The sequence below is a fragment of the Pleurodeles waltl genome, chromosome 6 (genome assembly GCF_031143425.1).
Source record: "Pleurodeles waltl isolate 20211129_DDA chromosome 6, aPleWal1.hap1.20221129, whole genome shotgun sequence".
Taxonomy (NCBI): Eukaryota; Metazoa; Chordata; class Amphibia; order Caudata; family Salamandridae; genus Pleurodeles; species Pleurodeles waltl.
In genome coordinates this window covers 1,108,978,355-1,108,998,392 of record NC_090445.1, presented here as the reverse complement: position 1 = coordinate 1,108,998,392, position 20,038 = coordinate 1,108,978,355, and the positions used below count along the sequence as shown (strand labels likewise).

Here is a 20,038-nt window from a genome sequence, read left to right as displayed (position 1 = left end):
AAAAAATGTAAAAAATGCAAGATTTTATAACCACAAAAAAAATTCGAACTTTGAAAACCCACCAGGCTCGCAGCTCTAATTTTCTCTTATCTTATCCTCTTATCTTTTCCTCTAGTTGCGAGAGGCATTGCGCATCACTGATGCAGGAGGAATTGGGTTTTGCGACTGGACCGTCGCCTGCTCTGCTCCCTCCACTTCAAGTCTCAGCCACTGTAATTAGGGCCATTCATAATTCATTCGATTTTCTAACCAACACCCTGCACCCGAATCCGGGTCTGAACACTCCATTGGATCTCGCATGGGCCTCAAAAGTATAAAACTCACTGACTGAAAAGAAAAAATGATAGCGCAAAACCCAGGTCAGTTGCTCCAAAAATCTACCTCCCAAACCCTAGCCATCTTTGATGAAACATTTCTTATTATAACCGAAGTCCCCACTGTCTGAATCATTCACTCCTGATACAGTGCCGCCTAATACGAGCATTTTGTTGCTCCCATGTGCTATTTGCATATACTTGTTGTACGCAATTTCTTCCAAACACCAATAATACCATAACCACGTATTGAAACGAAATGTCTATCTTACGCTCCTCTTTTTTTAAATCGTTCCTAAAGTTCCTTGAGTCATGTAACCCAACAGGACATTAAAGAAGGTGGGAAAAAAAGTAAGGAACTCTGTGGAATCTTAACTATGTAGATGTATCCGATATGCATCCTACGCTCCCGAGGCACTTGCACAAGATGTTCCACCCCTCAAACTTTCCCTTTACTACTACATTTAGATATATTCATTTTGAATTAGAATAAAACCTTCAGGACCTGCAGAATCTTAAGGTATTTCCAAAGTGAGTCGTTAGAAATGAGCCTTGATATATTCTGTACAAATCCATTGAAAAACCAAAGAGGATGACGGACAACATAAAGCACATAATTATAGATACAAGTAAAAAGAAAAATGTCAATAAATGTTCATTTTGCATTTATAGACCCTTACTAGCCTCTTATATTTATCATGTGCCCATGACAGGAACCAATACTGGTCCTGCAGGGAGGTGTTCATAACAATATCCATGTATTCACTCCCCAAGCCCCCAAATAGTTAAGTGAAATGTAGAAACCACTCTTTATTTGAAGGCACTTTGAAATAAACACAAAAACGATTGGAAGGTACTCTGATCTAAGTAGATATTCCTGAATGTGGTTAAGTTGAGATTGGGGAGAGGGTGTGAAAGGATTGCTTCACAAGTGTACATTCTCTTTATAAAACAAACTGTGAATGTAAAGAGCTCACGGGTCTCGACCATCAGGTTCTGCAAATAAAAAATTATGAGTTCCTAGGATGAGATTCTGCCTGATCCATTTTTAATTCATAAACCAATATGAAACACCAGCTGGAATAGCTTTTCCACTACTGTCTTCTTTTCTCACTCACTTCCATTGCAAGTACGGATGTAAACATGCTCCTTCTTGCCATTGGGGCAGAGTGCTGCCTTCCTCAGTTCAGGAGATCCCTACTTAGGACAGAGCTCTCATTTCCAGGGTTATGCATGAGAAGCTCATCCATTCTGGGTTTCTGCATTCTTGGACTTGTAGCCTTGATTTTATAATGGGACAAACTTGACTCAAGTCCCCAGAGTGCAAAGCCGAAACATTTACCTCATGAGCTACTCACAAAGGGATGTGTGAAACATTAAACTTCTCGTAGGGCTCACCGGCACCCCGGGCTCTTCCATGTGTGCAGGATGGACATGCTGTCCCCACTCAGCAAATTAGAACAAGTGAGCAGGAAAGAGACCGGAAAATGCTTGGATTACTTACCTGTAAGTTTCATTACTCCGAGTCTTAATCTTTCTCATACCAGTGCTGACAGCATGAACTTCAAAGACTCATTGAGGTACAGAATTCATCTGTAAAAGAAAAGATTTTCTGTGAAAGCGAGCAGTAACCTCATCATTTGATCCTCTTCCTACTAAAGCACAGCAAGGGACATGTTCAGCTATCACAATTAGGGAGGATAGCAGTTAAATGCTGGAATAGATGCACCTACAAAACCAGAGTCATTCCCACAAAAGCTCCCACCATCACGCTCCGAGAACTAATTCAGGCATGGCCCTAAACATAGCTTGATGCATCTCATGAGTGGATGGATGCACTATAGGAGACTGCAATAGATGGGATACATTTGTCACAATGGAGGAAAAGATGAAGAAATTTGGGCTTCTGGCGTTACAGGTTCTAATTTATGACAAACTTAAAGGAATAGTGAAGGAAGTTTGGGGAAACGTCTTTGAAGAACCTCAAACAGACAAAGCCTTACAACTTCTATACACCATGGAGCGTGGCAGTAGACTAGTCTTTTAGTGGTAGAAGTCGTTGGCATGTGCTTCGAGATGACATTCATTCCACCAGGGCCCAGTGGGAGGCTTGCATGAACTGGGAGCTCACGGGCAAAGCGTGGAAGAGGGCTAAATAATATACTTAAAAAGTTTCTCACACTGCCAACCTGCATATACACAGTTTAATAACCTACATGCAACACAGTTAACACCTAAGCAACTGAATTTTTGTTCTAAGAGTTGACATTCGAAAGTGTCAATGTTGTAACTAAGATAGTGCTTATTTCATTCACATGATATAGGATTGTGGGCTAATCACTGAGTTCTGGAAGAGAGTCATAGAAGTACTAAATGAGGTACCTATGAGAGAGATCCACTGTGTGCCTGAGGCATGTATGTTGGGGCTCAAGTAACAGGCTCATAGTCTTGGCCCTCATACTACCTAAAAGGTGCATCATCATGGCTAGAAGGCAGATCAGGCACTCACGTTGGACCTCTGGAAAAGAGATGTCTATAAATAGGCTCACACTCAACAATTAGGCCCATATTTATGGGCTTCAGGCGCAGCCCAGCAAGTTATCTTGCTGCTCTGCCCTGCGTCAAAGGGGAAAGGACAGGAATGCGCATATCTATGGCATATAGTGCATTCCTGTGCTTTCCCACTGCACAGGTGCCATTTTGACATCCTAGCGCCTTGCCTTGCCATGATGCAAGGGTGTCTGCGTTGTGGGCAGGACTACTTTTGTGTAGGAAGGGGCACCTTCCTGCACAAAAACAAACCGGGGAGGCTTTTTCCTCTTTGTATGTGTGCTGTAGGATGCAGCAAACATAGTAGGAGGAAAAAAACGATGAAAAATAATATTTCTTCTTGCGCCTTACCTGTGGAGGTGTAAGGTTTTGGCACATCCCTGGTTAATCAAGTGTTGTAAATCAGGGTATGCATCAGAATCCATGGGTGTTGCGTGGGAACTCCTACCGCCATGCCCATGGAACGCCTGCTTTGAGCAGAATAAGGCAACTCAGCGATTTGCGCTGCCTTGCCTTACTCCGTATCGAGGAGGCCATTCAAACCCACACAAAATGGCACTGCTTGGCCTCTTAGATATGATTTCAAGGTTTGTGCCGCTGTAGCTTTCAAAAAGTGACCCAAGGGGCCATAAATATGACCTTCAGTTTTGAAACAAGAGCAGAGTCGATACCAGATCACAGATTGGGGGGGGGGGGATAAAAACAGCTTTAAACACCTAGTTGTGGAAACCGAACCAGCTCTATCCCAATAGTTGAAGGCTAGACTGGGATTTTAAGAGCAGAAAACATGCGAGCGGATTACACAGAGAGGGCCCAGGCCAATGTCTGTTGGATTGTAAGAGACCAAATACCAGTGACTGTTTTGTTTTGTTTTATTGTTAACTCGGTTTGCAAAGGTTAGGACTGATATGTAAACTTTCAATCTGCTTTTGACCTCTGACAGCCCCGACAGCGTACTGAATTGTATGATACGCAACAGGACTGAGAGGGAACAAACCTTTAGTTACTGACAGAAAATGACACCTCCCTTATAAAGGAGATGGCTGATATCAAATTAGATGTGAATTGTGATGTATAAATGTTTACACTTCACTACTTATTCGAATTGATCGGCACTAAAAAAAATAAGAAAAAACTATTTTATCCCCTCTCAATATTATTTTTTTCATAACTTCCTGTGTGCTACTCTGTTTTTAAGGACTGGTTTCTTCAGTTGCCTGTGTGTCCAATACAGGCTTACCTTTCTGTGACGAATTCCTTTTGGGAGACGCACTCTCTGAGATTCTGGGGCCCTGAGCAAGTTATATTCCTGGACACCATCTTTTGATGTCGGGTGTCTCTGGGCAGCCCAGTACCTGGGCTTCGTATGGCCTTGGATGGGTTGTATCTTTATTCAGATGATGTTCCTTTGGCTGTCTCAGTTATTTATGGATTAGGTCATTAGTTGAACTGATATATTTCCATTAGCTAGTTGTTCCTATGTATGGCTTTTCCTGGGCAGAGTCAGGCTCTGTTCTGAACATGCTGCAGGACTGGGTGGGTGATATTCCCGTGATCTGTTTTTGAAGAAACTTTGGGCATGATTTAAGAAAAGTGGTGCTGCCACTTTTCTTGCGCCCTTTAGCGCCCCTACTGCCACCATGTGTGTGCCGTATTTAATATACGGCGCACTATGAGGCAGGGAAGGGGCAATAGCGTTGAACATTTTTGCCTCTAATTCTGCACAGTACATAGGGGCGATTAAAAGCAATGGTGTGCCCCCTTTTAACGCCTGCTCTGTGCAGGTGTTAAAGGTAGTTGCAGAAAACGATGCAGTGGAATCTGTGAGGTTCCACTGCCCCATTTTTGTGGTCCCCCTAAAGATGGAACGCCCCATTGTGAACATTATGCCTGGTGTGGGCATAATTTGGCACAAGGCTTTACAAAGTGGCTCAATGCATGCATTACACCACTATGTAACTATAGCGCAACGATTTTGGGCTCGTTGAGCCACATTACCGTTAAACAAAACATGAGGCTAGTGTGGCGCAAGGAGGCGCTAGGCCCTCCTAAATCTGGGCCATTGTTTCTTGACATGGCTTTTTGCCTGACTGCACACTGGTGATTCACAGACGGAGGGAGCACACTGCCTGCATATCAGCACTAGTTCTCCCAAGTGCATTTTAGCTGGTGCAATTGACAGTAATTTATTCACTCACAAAGTAGAAAGTATGTAGTATCCTGGTCTTTGCTTTATACTGCCTTGTGACAATCCTTGCAAAGTTTAGTGTGGAGCTAACATTCCATGGAATGTTAACATTTGAATTGTTGAGCGTTGGGTGACTGTAGGTGGAGAACGTGCCTGTGAGCAGCTTGGCATGGTTTCTCTATCGTGACTTGATCAAATAGACTTATGCTTCTGAGTCGTCTTGGCTGCAGAGTTGCTTACTATAAGGTGTTCTTTATCAGTGTTGCCACAGATAGTGCTAGCATTTAGGATAAGTTGGACATGGTCATTCATCAGCTGTGGGTCCCCGCTGCAATGGTCGGCCTCCTCCTGGAGCTGTTTGGCTGATGATTCATGAGATGCACCTGCAAGCCTGTAGTGGTACTTTATCTGAGAAACTATAAACGGCATTGCAAGCACCCCTAAACCTCAGAGATGTCCAGCACAGGCTCTGTTAAAACGGACGGTGACCATTTTCTGCTTGTGAGGACGTGGAACATATATGAACTGCAACAAACAGAATGCACTTAGAAGGGCCACTGCTGATATGGTGGCAGTGTGCTCCATCCCCTGTAATTTTTGGCTGACGAGTCATGGGGTGCTATGCTGTATTTCACATGAGAAACTAAAAGCAGCTTTCCAAGCACCCCACAGCTCAGATGTTTAGCACTAGCTGTGCTAACATATCTGGTCAACACTTTCCATTAGTGAGTACTATTATGAATAACAGGATACACTGGGGAGAACTGGTCCTATTTTGCTGGCATTGAGCACCTTAAAATCTGGAACTGTTTCTGGGTATTGTCTGTATTTAGACCATCCAATTTGGCAGATAAGCATTTTTGGGATCAGTTGTTTGACCAATTTTTTGTTTTCAAGAAGGGCTGTGCCCCGGCCTAGCATTGGCCATTTAGCAAGGTGTCTGAGTGGGATCATCCGTAGGTATGTACTGGTCTTTGACTGAAGATCTCCTTACACCTACATTTTCGCAGGTCTTGCAAGATTGTCTCAGAATTTAGAAAGCTAGGCCAACATTTATGGGCTTTGTGAGCTGCCCTTTCCCCGTGGTGGCACCCTTTTGGCTGCTTAGCGATAATGTAGGCACCCTTGCACTGTGGTGCGTGCTGGATTGTTTCTGTGCAGAAAGGGACATCATTCTGCACAAAAACAATCCTGAGAGGCTTTATTTCTCTTTCTATGTGTGCTGCAGAAGAAAAAACGAGAAGAAATAAAACGTTTTCTCCTCCTTACGCGCCTCCTGGGGAGGCGTCCCTTTTTGGCGCATTCCCAGGTTCAGAAGTTTTTGAAAATCTTTGAATGTGTCAGAATTCATCGATGTTGCATGGGAACACTCGCACAAAACCAATGGAAACGCCTCCCTGGTGCAGATTAATTTAACACAGCGGTTTGTGCTGTGTTAAGTTACTGAAGATTTATGAAGCCATGCAAGGCCACGCAAGGTGGCCTTGCGTGACTTCATAAATCTCACTTAAATTTTGCGTCGCTAATGCACAATGTTGTGTGGTACAAGAGAGACACAAACCATGCTATAAATATAGGCCATAGTTTTACAGATCTAAGTTGCCATGTAAATACGTCAGTCTTTTTATTTTCCGTTTGCAGTGCAGTGTCTGGTACAGAGCCAACCATGCCAAATAACAAAAAAATAATTATGAGATGCTATTTCCCTTTTTTTTTTTTTTTTTTTTTTTTTTTTTTAGGAAGAACAGAGTTTCACGGAAGCTAAATGTTGGAAAAAAAGACTCTTGGAAACAGCACAAGCCACAGAAATGGTGAGAATGGCGTTTTTATTTGAGAAATATGAAACAGGTGTTGTATTCTTGCACTTTTACTACATAGTCTCCTCAAAAGTCTCACAGGAACACCGGAGAGTCCTTCAGAAATATGCGCAGGAAAAACCTACATACTTAAATGTACTAAATGTCTTCCTTAATTAATCTATCACCTAGTGGCGAGAATGGACTGCATCTACGTTTAATACAGCTTTGGTTACCCTGCACCATGGAGGCAGGCACCCAGGATTGGGTGATGTCCCTTGTCCACTTCCTCCACACATGCACGGCACCCTCTTGCCCTTTTTCTGCCCATCAGTGTGAGTTGGAACCACTTTCTCAATGAACAAATTCTTAATTGTTTCAGATCTGGTTTTGTAGGCGATTTCCACTCTTTTCTTCATTTTTTCTCTCTTGTAGCTTCTGCCTTACTGCTCTTTTTGGAAACCATGCTCATCATGCCATGGCTCCTCGTAGCTGCTGACCAGATAGAGAAAACATTACCCAATGCCTCTCTGTACTCGATACCCGGTGCTCTGTAGCTACCTGGTGGGCACTTACAGTGAAGAAAACCCAGTCTTTGGTTAGGAAGTGGCTTCAAGAGATGATAATAGAGGTGTGAACCTAAAGTGCCCTTGTTCTCACCAAGCACATATTCTGTTAGTGAGGCAGGGACTCACCCTTGTAAGGGCGCACTTGTCACACCACTAGGAAGTTGAACCATTCCAGAACTGTACCATTGCTCTCCTCCCTCCCAGTGCCAGATGACTTGTTTTAGACAGATCAGGTCGCCAAAGTCCAGATCAAGGGTGACGAGTGTGTGGGAGGCAAGTGTCTTTGGTTTGAGTTCCGTCCTGCATCAGAGACAGTGGTGTAGAGATGTGATTCTTCAATTTCCCAACTAAAAAAGCAGGGGCTGATGGGTAGAGGGTCGAGATGACCAAGGTTCGGGAGGGATTGTTTCCATGAGGAACAGGGGCAGTACTGGTTTGCATTAGGTGGGCCTCTGTCTAGAGTGTGGAGTTAAAAACAATATGCTGGAACGCTGCCAAGAGCAATTGCCATTGAATTGCATCCATTCATCCTATCATTATTTGGGTGTTTGATTGCCAGTAGTATGCCTTGAAACTTGGGACTGACGCAGCTTGCCTGTCCATCCAAACTTCCCATCTGGGCCTAGTAGTATCTCCCCCTAGGGAGCTCATGAGTATGGTCACGTAGACTACAATGGCCTGGAGTCCATACTCTGGGATTGCTTATTTTAAATGCATTTGTTTACTGTACTCACACCGGTTTGTCTCTTGTTACAAGAAGCCTTGATGGTAGAGCTGTTAAATTGGTGCCTGTGGGCAGGGCTCCATGTTTCGAGTCCTCACCTTTTAGAAATTATTTTATCAGGTGACTGACGGGCCCATGAATTAAGCATGAGTAGCTGATGGAGGAGGGCACACAGGTAAATTAATAGGGTGAGATGAGCCATGGGTCTGGGTTGGCTCTAAGAGTCCATACACAAGCCATGAAAATGTTTGGCATTTATATAGTGCAACAACAATAATATGCAAATATGATACAATCTCTTCACAATTAAAAAAAATGTATTTCTTTTACATGCAGAAGTGTTACACCTTAGTACATAGGTTATTCCCCCACTAAAGACAATGCCATTAGTAAACTAAAAGGCAAATCAGTAGTCATGTAAACCATAAACATGCCCTAATTCCTATTATAGATGGATCAACATTACAGTTTATTAGAGGTATCTGTAAGAGGTGATTGTACAGTTCAACGGAGTCTCTATGAAATAAAATATTTGCCTAGTATCACACAATTTGGACAAGCAAGGACGCTGGTATTGATTCTAGGTTATCTGGTCACCATTTTATCTTTTATTCTTAGCTCACAATGAGAAAAACCACCATAAAGATACTAGACCCAAATTAGGACCCCTCCCAGACCCAACTACCAAGCCAAAAATGCATTTATTAGGGGGTGTCATACCCCAAGGACCCACCACCCCATGAAGCTTCATCCTTGATCAGGTAGCGGTGAGTTTCTCAGTTGCCATTCCACAGTGGGTGTGAGATAATGTCTCCTTCACGGCGCATTAGTTCTGATTTAATGCACCTGAAGATTGAGCTCACATAACTCTATTGAGTATCTGTTATTTCAGTTTCTGGTCCACCGCTAGGTGGCACTGTACGCAGCGATCAATAACTGTGACAGCCCAACACTAAGAGTAAAAGAACAAATGTAAGTAATTTTGTCCTACTCCCTCCCAACCCCTAATTACTGGAGTGTGTGTTTTTTTTAAACGCATATATAATAATTTTGTGGTCAAATATATAAATATTTATGTATAAAGGATTTCTCTATACAGGTTTCTGTGTCAAGGTTTATGGAGGCAGAAGCATTTTGCATAATTGATTAACTCCTTGAAAATTTGGACAAGTACGCAATCTGGTATTGATTCTAGGTTGTCAGGAACCCATTTGGGTTCCACAGGATTACCGAGTGTTCCTTTATCATCTTCTCCTGTATGCTTACATTCTTTTCACCTGCCATCTCCTCAGTCTCCATGGTGTTGACTTCGTAGGCATCAGCATAGTCATTGATTTACCAGTGCAAAACACTCACCATTAATGCTCTAACAGCAAGATTTGCAGTAAGTAAATCCTAAGCTTGACATTGTCAATAACTTGGCTTTTGTAGAGTGAAAAAGGCTACTTCAGACTTTTGGATAAAGTACAGTTATGATTACAAATTAAAACTGAAAAACCACTGAAATTCACCAGTTACAGTAAACTCTGTAAACCATAACTCGTAAAGCAGACATGCATACCTTAACTTGCACACAAACTACAGTGCTGATGACCTAACTCTTGATGTGACAGTTGCAATTACAAATGTCATAAATGGTTTTATAGGTGAAATAACATATCACTTCATACTTAAAACTTTCTATAGTTTAAGTTGTAACTATGCCTGTACTTTGTGCTTGTTAAGTGAATTTCAGAGATTCTTTTAAAAAGTATAGTAAGGTATTATAATCAATCCTACATGTAACTTCACTTTTACTGTCGTTTTTTTCCAGCAAATGTCGGAGTGTTTTTGAGGATATAGTACAACCAACTTCTGTGAAACCCTCTTCCTTCTGCATTGTGCAGCCGAGGCTGCGGCGCACTGTGTGTTGGCTGCAGTGCCTGGCCCAAGACTAGGTACTTTGGACAACCCCTGCTTTGTGTGGATGGAGGGGTTGTGTACCGCTAAAGGGCATGCATAGCAGGTTTTAGGTACCTGCTGCTGGTTGAACCCCCCAGGGTTGAATAAAGGTACTTCTCCTAATAAAAGGTCTAGTATCATGCAGATTTTGGAGTAAATCTTTTCAGCTATTTTTGCTAATTTTCATGGGAATGGGAAACACCGCTTTTTTGACACTCCCACCCTCATATAAATGTGTCCCACCTTAACGGAGGCACATGAAACTCAGCATATCAAAAGTAGACAAAACACTGTAATTGTCTGCCAAGTGTTGGGCAGATCCGTAAAAACAGTGCAAAAGTTATTAACATACACCCGCCTCCTGTTGGATCTGCATAAATCCTGAGATTGTATCACTGGCCTTAATTGGCTAACAGCCTGTCTAATTTCATGCAGATCCAAAAAAAAAAGCACCAAAGATATTACTACACTAAGGCATTCTTACTCACCTCCCCATTTAACTTTGCCTGGCCGCTGATGGAGCTGCATAGAACTTACCATACCCACAGATAACGGAACATAATTCTTCCCAGTTCCAAATATGTAGAATTATGCCACAGTTATTAGCAAATAAATATTTTTTGACCCTCTTCCCCCTTTTAACTGTGCCCTCCGCCATTGAAAGCTCTGCAGAAAAGTAAAATTTACAACAACAAGCTAAATGGGCCAGTTTCTCAAACTACGAAAGTGGTTTATACCAAACCAAGCAAAGGTACTTGCTTGAATAAAGTTGTAGTTTTATGCCAGGTTTGGTGTAAATCCTATCAGCGTTTCTACATTTTGCATGCAGTTGTTGAAAGGCCTATTGTTTACGATACCAAAATGTACAGTGGGCTTTGGCCCAAGTCATTGCTTACCATCATTTGGCCTTCTTGCAATCCTTGCCTGCTTGTTTGATAGCCTTGCTTCCTCTTCTTGTGTTCGTGACTCCCCTGGAACATATCTTCTTTACCATCCTTTTGATTCAAAGACTTAGACCCTTCTACTGCTCTCAGTCAGGTAACTTTTTTCTTTTTCTTTCAGCACTCCATGGGAGTGCATGGGTTGTCTTGCTGTCTGCCTTGTCTGCTGCTTCTCTTCCAGATACACGGACGCCCCGCATGATGATGTCATATTGAAAGAAACAGACTCCACATGAAGAGATCACTACTTTTGAGAGGAGATGTTGACAATATTTCTGATTATCATAGACACAAATGACAAAGAAGACTACCAGATATCATAGATGCACCCCATGCCTACCATGAATAAGAGTCCACTCAGACTATAAGAACGTTTTTGCCTCTGTTCATACCTCAAGAGGCAAGAGATTCACTTGTTGAATTTGATGCAGGGCTGCATAACCTAGTAAGGACTGTTATCATTGCTCACACAAAAGAGGAAATCTAGTCACAAATAACTATGACATACTGGGTAAAATTAAGAAAACCCAGTCTGGGGAGTTTATCAGAACCTTTCCTGGTCCGAGTCGCTCACATGGATGTGGTGTCTGTCTCCATCACTGTACAATAACCTACTGAGAAACTGGACTGGATAAGCCACAGCGTTCTGTGTTTGTCCTGAGGCTAGCTGAATGCCAAACCATGCAGATACTGCAGTGACCCCATGCCTGCGAGGAAGGAATGTCCAGGTTGCTCAGCAAACCAGTGCATGCTATCTGTCAGCAAGGAGATTATTAAACTGGAAAAAGCTAAGTTATTGAAAAGGTGTAAAACCCTACTATGCAAGATTTGCCCACTCTGCAATGTCATGAAGTTAACCAAAGTAGCTATAGAAAAGGTATATACCATCATGGAAAACAAAAGGGGCTCAGCGGCCCTCCAGACCCCTGGTACAAAAACATTGCCATTTTCACCATGCACTGAGACCTTTGCTAATACCACAGACATAGCTCTGAAATTTCTTCAGCAGTGGAAGTATTCTGGTGCAAATTACTCTGATAAAGAAATATCCTCCAGTCATCTGCAGCCTTCCTGCGTTTTTAGGGTCGAGCCTGCGTTGCATGCGCTCGCGCATGCGTTTAGCAGGGAGACTCTCTTGTATTTAGAAAAGGGCTCGGAGCCCTGTCAACTTCACGTCAGTGTTTTTTATTGGTTGGTGGGCTTCCCTAATAAAATCTGCTTGCTTTCATTAGTCGAAGGCACGCATATGTCATGCCTTTTCCGGTGGCTAGCCCTCCTCCAGCGCAGTGACCGAGCCCGATCTCGCTTGGCAGAAGTCGAGCCCTTTACATACTTGATTTCACTTTTTCGGGTTATGTACATAAATGCACTTTTGCCCGATAGGTGAAAAGTCGGGTTAGGAGTTTACAACGCAATCAGCTCTAACATGAGCAAACGCGAGACCCGATGCATTGTAAATGCTTGTTTACAGGTGCCAGCACTCTGCAGTGGAGAGGGTTGAAGCGCTGACAGTCGTGAGCATTCTCCGAGCAAAGGATGTATCTTCCTGCTTACACCCTAAAACCACCAACACCCATCCCTTGACCAAAGTATCCCTTACAGTTGCAACATAGTTAGGTACCCATTCACATTCACATTCACTTTAGAAAGTAATGGAGGTGTTGTCCATTAACTTTTGCTACTGGTGTAAAAGAATACATGTTGCAGACAGTGTTAGTGTCATCGAGTTGGAGAGTCATCCACCAGCATGATTACTGCATGCAGTGGTGTAACAAAATATGAAGAAGGGGGGTCTGCAAAGTACATGGAGGGCGCCTCCTGCTGGACCTGCTCGGGTCCTCTCAGGCCTAGGTACTGTGCTGAGGGGGCCCCACTGGAGCTTTGGGGCCCTTGCACTGCGGGGGCTGCGGGGTCCTTTGTCAAGCCTCTGACTGCATGCACACAGACATCATGGACGAGGCATGGCTTTTGTCAGTGAATAACCAAACTCCTCCCCACTCATTCTAGGTTACACAGCCCATCACATTGGTGTCTGTGCTACATGTCCACAACGTCTCCTGCAGCCACGATCTCTCCCTGAGTTAATCACACAACATAACCTGCTGTGCATTTCTGTTATTGTGGATAATTGACAATTTCTAAGACACAGCAGGGGTCTTGTCAGCTTTGACCGTTCTTTGAGGCACATGAGTCTGTTGTCTTCAGCTTGGGGAGAATGTTGGTCGTTAGAAGATAGAATGTAGTGTGTGTTGAAAGATAGATTAGGAATGTCGCATATGATGTTTGAAGGTTGGAGTGAAGGCAGAGGGGGTCCTCTCTACAAGTCATTCTGTCGAGCATTCTTGTTTCTTTAAATGCTGTACGAGGAATAAATAATTTTCACAAGATTGTCCAGTGACAAACATTGTTCTTCTGTTCCACAATGGTGAGAAGCAGGAGACGGGTCAGGGGACAACAAATCCTAGTAATGTTGTAGTTGGACTCTAGCTCTAGGCAAGACTGCTGGTTTAGGGATGACAGCACTTTTGTCTGTAGGCGACTAGGCCAATCCTACAAAAAGTCTCAACTGTTGGCCCAACCCTCCCAGCTCCCAGATGTACCTCACCAAACACCCAAATAGTAAAAGGTGATTTGTGACAGCCTTTACGCATGGACTCTAGAGTGCGACATCTCATGGGAGTCGCGAAAGAACTGAGATTACCCTTTTCCCACATGAACAATAAGCCTGTCGCACACAGACAATGAAGAAGATGCAGTAACGTTTTCAATAGGTTTTATTAACAATCCTGCAGTCTACTATAAATTTCTTGAGCTGCAATAATAACGATAATGAACAATGCAAGAAACAGAATTGAAAAAACGAGTCATAAATATAAAGACCCCTCACCATCTTGCAATAACATGAGATGTGAAACAGGTCCTAATACTCTAGCATGATAAACTTAATCTCTAACCTAAAGAGAGTTAGGTGTGATAAAACTAATCTGCCAGTACATTGTCCATGAGAAGAGCTCCCAACCCCTGTTACCTGGAATGAGGTCTCTAGATCAGACTCTGGGGACACAAAGGCTAAGTCTGCATCAAGGTGATGTGTAGCATAGATAGCGTTGATGGCATCTGGTAGGAATTTCTCTGAAAATGTGGTCTGCGTGAGATTTATTTATACAGATCTTTTAGAACCCCTGACGCAGGTATGTTCCCAAACAATAGATAAGAAGGCATGCCTGGGGCGGCAGTTACATAAACAATTCCCTCCAAAATTACATTATGTTCCTCTCACACGGAAGTGGGAAAGGGACATGATGTGAATACCTACGTCTATAACTTGTCTTTGACGCTGATAGTGACACCTTCACAGAATGGCTCTGATAATGTGAAATCAAAACCTCTTCCTAACTACAAACATAGCCATCTTGGAAGAAATAATTTAAATAAGTGCGCTAAAACAGAGCAGGCTAAGTAGGTTAAAAGTCACTAGGTGACGGGACACAGGCCTGCAAGCCAGAAGGCTAAGCTAAATTCCTGATTCCCATCAAACCTGAATAGGATACACTACAGTAGTGTCAACAGTAAAGCATTTCTTTTGATATTAAGGTGCGGTGTTGCAGAATAAGGAATAAAAGAAATGGATTGTGAAGGATCTTCAAACGTTTCTGGCAAGTGAAAAACGGTGCGTTCCAACAATGAAAAACGTATGGTGCTGTGTGTTCCACCAAATTGTTGTTTTTCTTCGCAAATGAAAGTGTTAGAGCGCATAGCAAGCTGCTTTCCTCAATTTTAGCGAATATTTTTAAACATTCACAAGTGCAATGCTTTTGATAGTTGTGCGTTTCTCTATGAAGCCAACCATTTTGTCCGCGCTCTGCTTTTGAAAGTTCATCTATCTACCATCACCATTGTGCTGAACGGATATCAACACATACATTCACTCAAGGTACTGTACATGCAATTTAAATGTTATTGGCCGTTCTCATGACTTGTTGAGCATTGCTGGAATATGAAGTCTGTGTAACAGCATCTGCTTCTTGTCCTGTAGGTTTAGTTCACAGATATTAGCTTTCAAATGTAAAAAGTATGTACTTCTGCAATACACAAGCATATTCTACAGTCATACGGTTTCTGCGTTTTGAATGTTTATTTATCATTTTTAGTGTTTCACAATGTGTAGCATGTTGATTCCTCCATTTGACCTACCAGTAACATGAGAACCAGCTTTAGAGTGAGATGTATGGTACAGTATGATTTTAGCCTATGCGGATGTATTTGTAGTTAAGAATGCATATATCAAGAAAAATGGCTTTATTAAATAACTACTTAGGAGGTGAACGTCTAAAACAATTTAAATTGCTACCTGCATTGACAAATGTTGCAAACTTAAACTTATTTGAGTTTGCTGTCAAGCAGCTTGAGAGAAGGTACAAACGCACGATTAATTAATACCGTAATGGAAAGGTGGTACGTTTTATTCAAGAAATCAAGGGGTACATAAATGCACGTAAGAATATGTTGCAGTCCTAAGTTTACCTGCTGCAAACTGTAAATTTGAGTACTTTAATCACAATGAAGTCTTAAGACATCGGATGCTAATAAGACCTTATTGCTAGAAGATACAAGAACAGCTTTGGTAAATACAGGATCTAACCTTTGAATAAAGCTGTTGAACTAGCTCAAAGCAGTGAATATTCTGAAAAGTTTGCAGAGAAAAAACAGGGTCCAACATGATCAAGAGTTGATGTTCGTGTGACACCCCAAAATGATGACAATGTCAGGGGCAATGGGAAAGTAGAGGGCAATACTAATAAGAAATTTTCCTCTTTTTGCTACTGATATGGTAGTGGCAGTCTGATAGGTGTGTCAAAGGTCGGGCCAGCTATTGATAAATTGTGCAATAGGTGCAGGGAAAAGTCACTTTGGGACAGAGTATTAAGGTGTGAAAGTTGGTATATTTGTGGGAGAATTCGATGGGAGGTTTGGGATTTAGATGGTAACATGATCTTGGGCGTAGGGGCATCGACAATAGCCTAGGGTTAACAAATTGCTATATTTATTTAGATGTTTGTTCAGTGGAAGTCTTGGTGGACTCGTGCTTGGTCTACAATTCCGGGTAAAACTCTGGTGCAAGAATTGTGGAAGGGAAGAAAACCCTTCCCTGATGCCTGACCTGGAAGCCACACCCATCAAAGGATAGATGTATTAAGATATTTGTACAATGAAATTAGTTAATGGACATAGAACACGTGGCAAGGTGTATGTTATAGAGAAAACTGAAGTTACATTGGGCTGGCCACATCAATAACAGAATGCAGTAAGACTAGAGATGAAGCACATCCCACAGTTTACATTATGGGAGGGCCGAATGATTATCTGCCCACTGAAATGTGCATGGGAGTGAGAATTATCTCAAGACTAAAAAGGAGAAATATACTTCTGTCTTATCTGAGAGACTAGACGGCACTCTTAAGTTTGAACACAATATTAGAGTTATTGATGGAGCCATACCTGTCAGACACAGAGTGAGGAATGTGCCATTGTGCTACAGTTCTAATCTGAAAGAGATTTTTAGAAACTTGCGCACAATGTTATAGAGCCAAAAGAATCTTCCCTGCAGTGACTTTCATAGTAATTTCGCTGAGGGGGACAGGGAACCTGCATCTTTGATTGCACAATCTAAGTGTGATTTTTTTTTGTTGGGGGGGGGGGGGGTGGATCGTCACCCTCTTCCCAGTATGAACAGAATTATTTCCTCCTTACTTAAGTCTGCAGTGTACTGTCTACTTATAGATTGTTCTGAAGATGGATTACAGCTGTGGGACTTCATTCATCACTCCTGAAGGCATGTTCCAATTCCATAGCTTGCAAAGCTGTTGGGTCTGCAATCGGATTTCATCTTCGCTGAGTACCACCTCAGCAACCACCCTTCGTGTGCTATCCCTCCTCTCTTCTTGGATGCTTTTATACCTTTGTTTCCACTGCTCCTCTCTGGGAAGAGGAGGTGGAACTCGTGTGCTGCTCATATGTTGCTATTTCAGAACAGTGAAAAAAATGGTAGGTAATTTTGTGGGGTTGATGATGCAGGGCATGTGGGATCATCTGGATTCCGGGGTTTGAGTTTGTTGCATACATTGTCCTCACTGCCCAGCTGATCTCTGGGCTGGGAGTAGCACCTCCCGATTTAAAGAGCCACACATTTCTATTTGCCCTATAAATGTGGGTACACCAACATTAAATTTGAAAAAATCCAACCCTCCAACTTTACCCCTAAAATGCTGTGCATATCTCTCTATTGTCCACTTTAAAAAATGCAGCGCAGTGCATACATTAACGTAACATGATGATCACTCATTGTACCATTGTCTGTAACACGAATAGCCAGTTTAAAATTCCTAGAGCAAAATTGAAAGTTCAACATGCATCATACCGGAGAGGTAAGCATTGTCATATTTTCTTCCTTTAGGTTGTAGAAGCGGAAGCAAACTTTTATTCCAAGAAGAGTGATCCACACCCCATTCAAGTCATCGATCACAGCTACGCCATTGGAGACTCTGCTGTCCTAAAGAAGAAACTTTACTTTGCCTTGGAGGACAATGAGAAACTCAGGAAGCGGATGAAAGCCAAGAATTTAAAATTAAGACGGTTGATTGAAAACATCAGATTACTTGAAAGTGAACTGCAGACGCTGAAAGATAAAGTGTCGACTGATCCATTAAATCAAGTTATGGTCAACTGAATTAAAGGAAGAACTAAATGTTATTGTCACAACCCGGGAAACTGCTTTTTGTCACAAACTGTAGCAATTCATTCTAGTTTGTAGGATCACTTGCGATTGTGAGGCTCGCCGGCAGATATGAAGATCTTAAACACTGGCCGTTCTGCAGATCTAGTGGATAATCCTCATGTCATCATAGCGTGATTCAGATATTAAAAAGGACTTTGTATCTTTATATAAAAAGAAAAATGGAACAGTATGTTTCCAAGCACCACTGCAACATGATGCCAGCTTTTCTGTTAAACCAAACCAGATGTGGCACAAAGCTTTGGGAAGTATTCTTATGGTCTCTCCTCTTGTCAAGATCATGTTGCTATCATGTTTTAAAAACTATAATTGAATTTGGGTCGTGGATAGCTTGTACACATATCCTTCATTGAAGATGAATGGTTTTAACTTTAAGCGTAATACGTTTATGCATTTACTTTTGGGTCTGCTTAGTTCAGGGCTTCCAAGACCAAGGGATGGTAAGTGGCGTGGAAGTTACCATAATGACTTAGTCCGAGTCAGGAGAATTCTAGATGTACCACACTCTGTGATCGTAGGCGAGTGAAGCATGTCCAGAAAAGATTAATCAAGTTTCAGATTATTTACTTTTTCATCAACCACTCGCCAAACACCTTTAGTCCAGAACAGTAGTAATCACTTAATTTAGAGCCCCAATTTACTTCAATTTTGCCTTAGATTGGGGCATGGTTTTCTGAAAGTTGCAACAATGTTTTGCAGCATTTACTACAGAGAGAAAACACATTGAATATAAGCCATGTTTACAGTAGTATGAGTGACCCTTCAAAATATGTAAATATTAACCCTTTGGGGAACTTGTCATTTGTTTTGTGGCATCTTTGTGTATCTGAATTTGTAAGTGATTTTTCTTGTTGGTCCACAACACTTCAAAAGCCACAATACACATGAAAGTGTATAGTGCAGAAAAATGCCTTTTAGTTCATTTTAAATTGAAAGGTTACTGAAGGGATTAAATTAAAGGAAAATACCATATGTATAATGGTGTGCAAGTATAACTGCTGAGACAGTTTGGAACTTATATTCTTTTCATCATGATCATGCTGAATTTGCAAAGCAAGTCCACATTGTGCCTTTGAGTTGTACATATTTTCAGCGTTCTTGGATTAGAACTCACAGTTGTCAGCTACAATTTGTCATGCCAAGGTTATATTACACTTTTCTTTCCCAAGTCTGCTCTTTGGTTTGCTTTTCAGCATCTTCAGTAGCACAATACTTGAAATGGTCAGTAATCTAGTTTTATCTCTGTTCGGGACTCACTCTTATATGTTAACATTTGAAGTCTGTCAGCATCACAAAGGTTATGTATATAGTCTATTTCAAGTGCGAAAGTAGAACTTATATATGTATATATTACTCATTGAAGCTCCTCGGAAACAATAGCTGGACGCCACAATCCTGCAAAGGTTGGTTACCAGAATTATTTATTTATAAATTATTTGGTGTGTGTGCTGCCAAAAGCAATATGGTATTCATGTCTTCTTGCCGTTAACAAATGGAATACAATAATATATTATGGATGGACGGTTATGATTTTCACAATCCAATAAAACACAATAGTTTTATGCCATCTGCAAATGCCATTTTAATCAGCTTCATTGCGTATTGTCTGCAAAACATAATTGAAAGGTGCAATAATGCTTGTTTCAGTGCCCTTAATGGATTCCAGGATTTCGTTCACAATAGTTGGAGAAATCGTTCGATGGACCGAAGATGAGTATTATGCTGTAGTAAAGGTTACTTCTCACAAACTATGCCACGCTTGCAGCTGTCTTAAAGAAAATTCCTTAGAAAGCAAATTTAAGGCCAGTCATTTTCAATATATCTTCCTGCCTAGCCTCTGCTAATAAAAAGCTTTATATTTCATAGTGCCTGGGGTGGCATGCAACCAGATTTAAAGACCTCTGGATATGATGTTAAGAAAACAAAAAAGGTGAAATAATGTGTAGTGGATTGAGGCAGGAAGAACAGGTGGAACATACACCAAAGGCCTGATTTTTCGATGCCAGTCCCTCATCACAAGGAAACATTTCATACCTCTTTGCATAGACCAGGGCGTCAGTGCATGCCAGATGGCCTTGTTCTAGTATGGGGAATCTTTATTTACTAAAAGAAGTTTGGCATTTTTTTAGGTTTAACTTTAATAAGTTAGCCAATATCCTCTACCTGAGGGCTATACAATGACAGTTTCTTAGCTCAGACCCGTCCGCAGTATCACAGTCAAT

At 41.8% G+C, this 20,038-nt stretch overlaps 1 protein-coding gene across 2 annotated transcripts in view; it reads left to right on the top strand.

Annotated features, from left to right (window-relative positions):
- Positions 1-19,383, top strand: part of THAP3 (THAP domain containing 3) — a 152,019-nt gene extending 132,636 nt beyond the window's left edge. For both annotated transcript variants that reach the window (XM_069240222.1, XM_069240220.1), the window contains exons 4-5: positions 6,792-6,863; positions 17,478-19,383. In XM_069240222.1, coding sequence (XP_069096323.1) covers positions 6,792-6,863; positions 17,478-17,750 — 345 coding nt within the window. In that variant the 3' untranslated portion in view covers positions 17,751-19,383. The remainder of the gene's footprint in view (positions 1-6,791; positions 6,864-17,477) is intronic.
- The last annotated feature ends 655 nt before the right edge of the window (positions 19,384-20,038 follow it).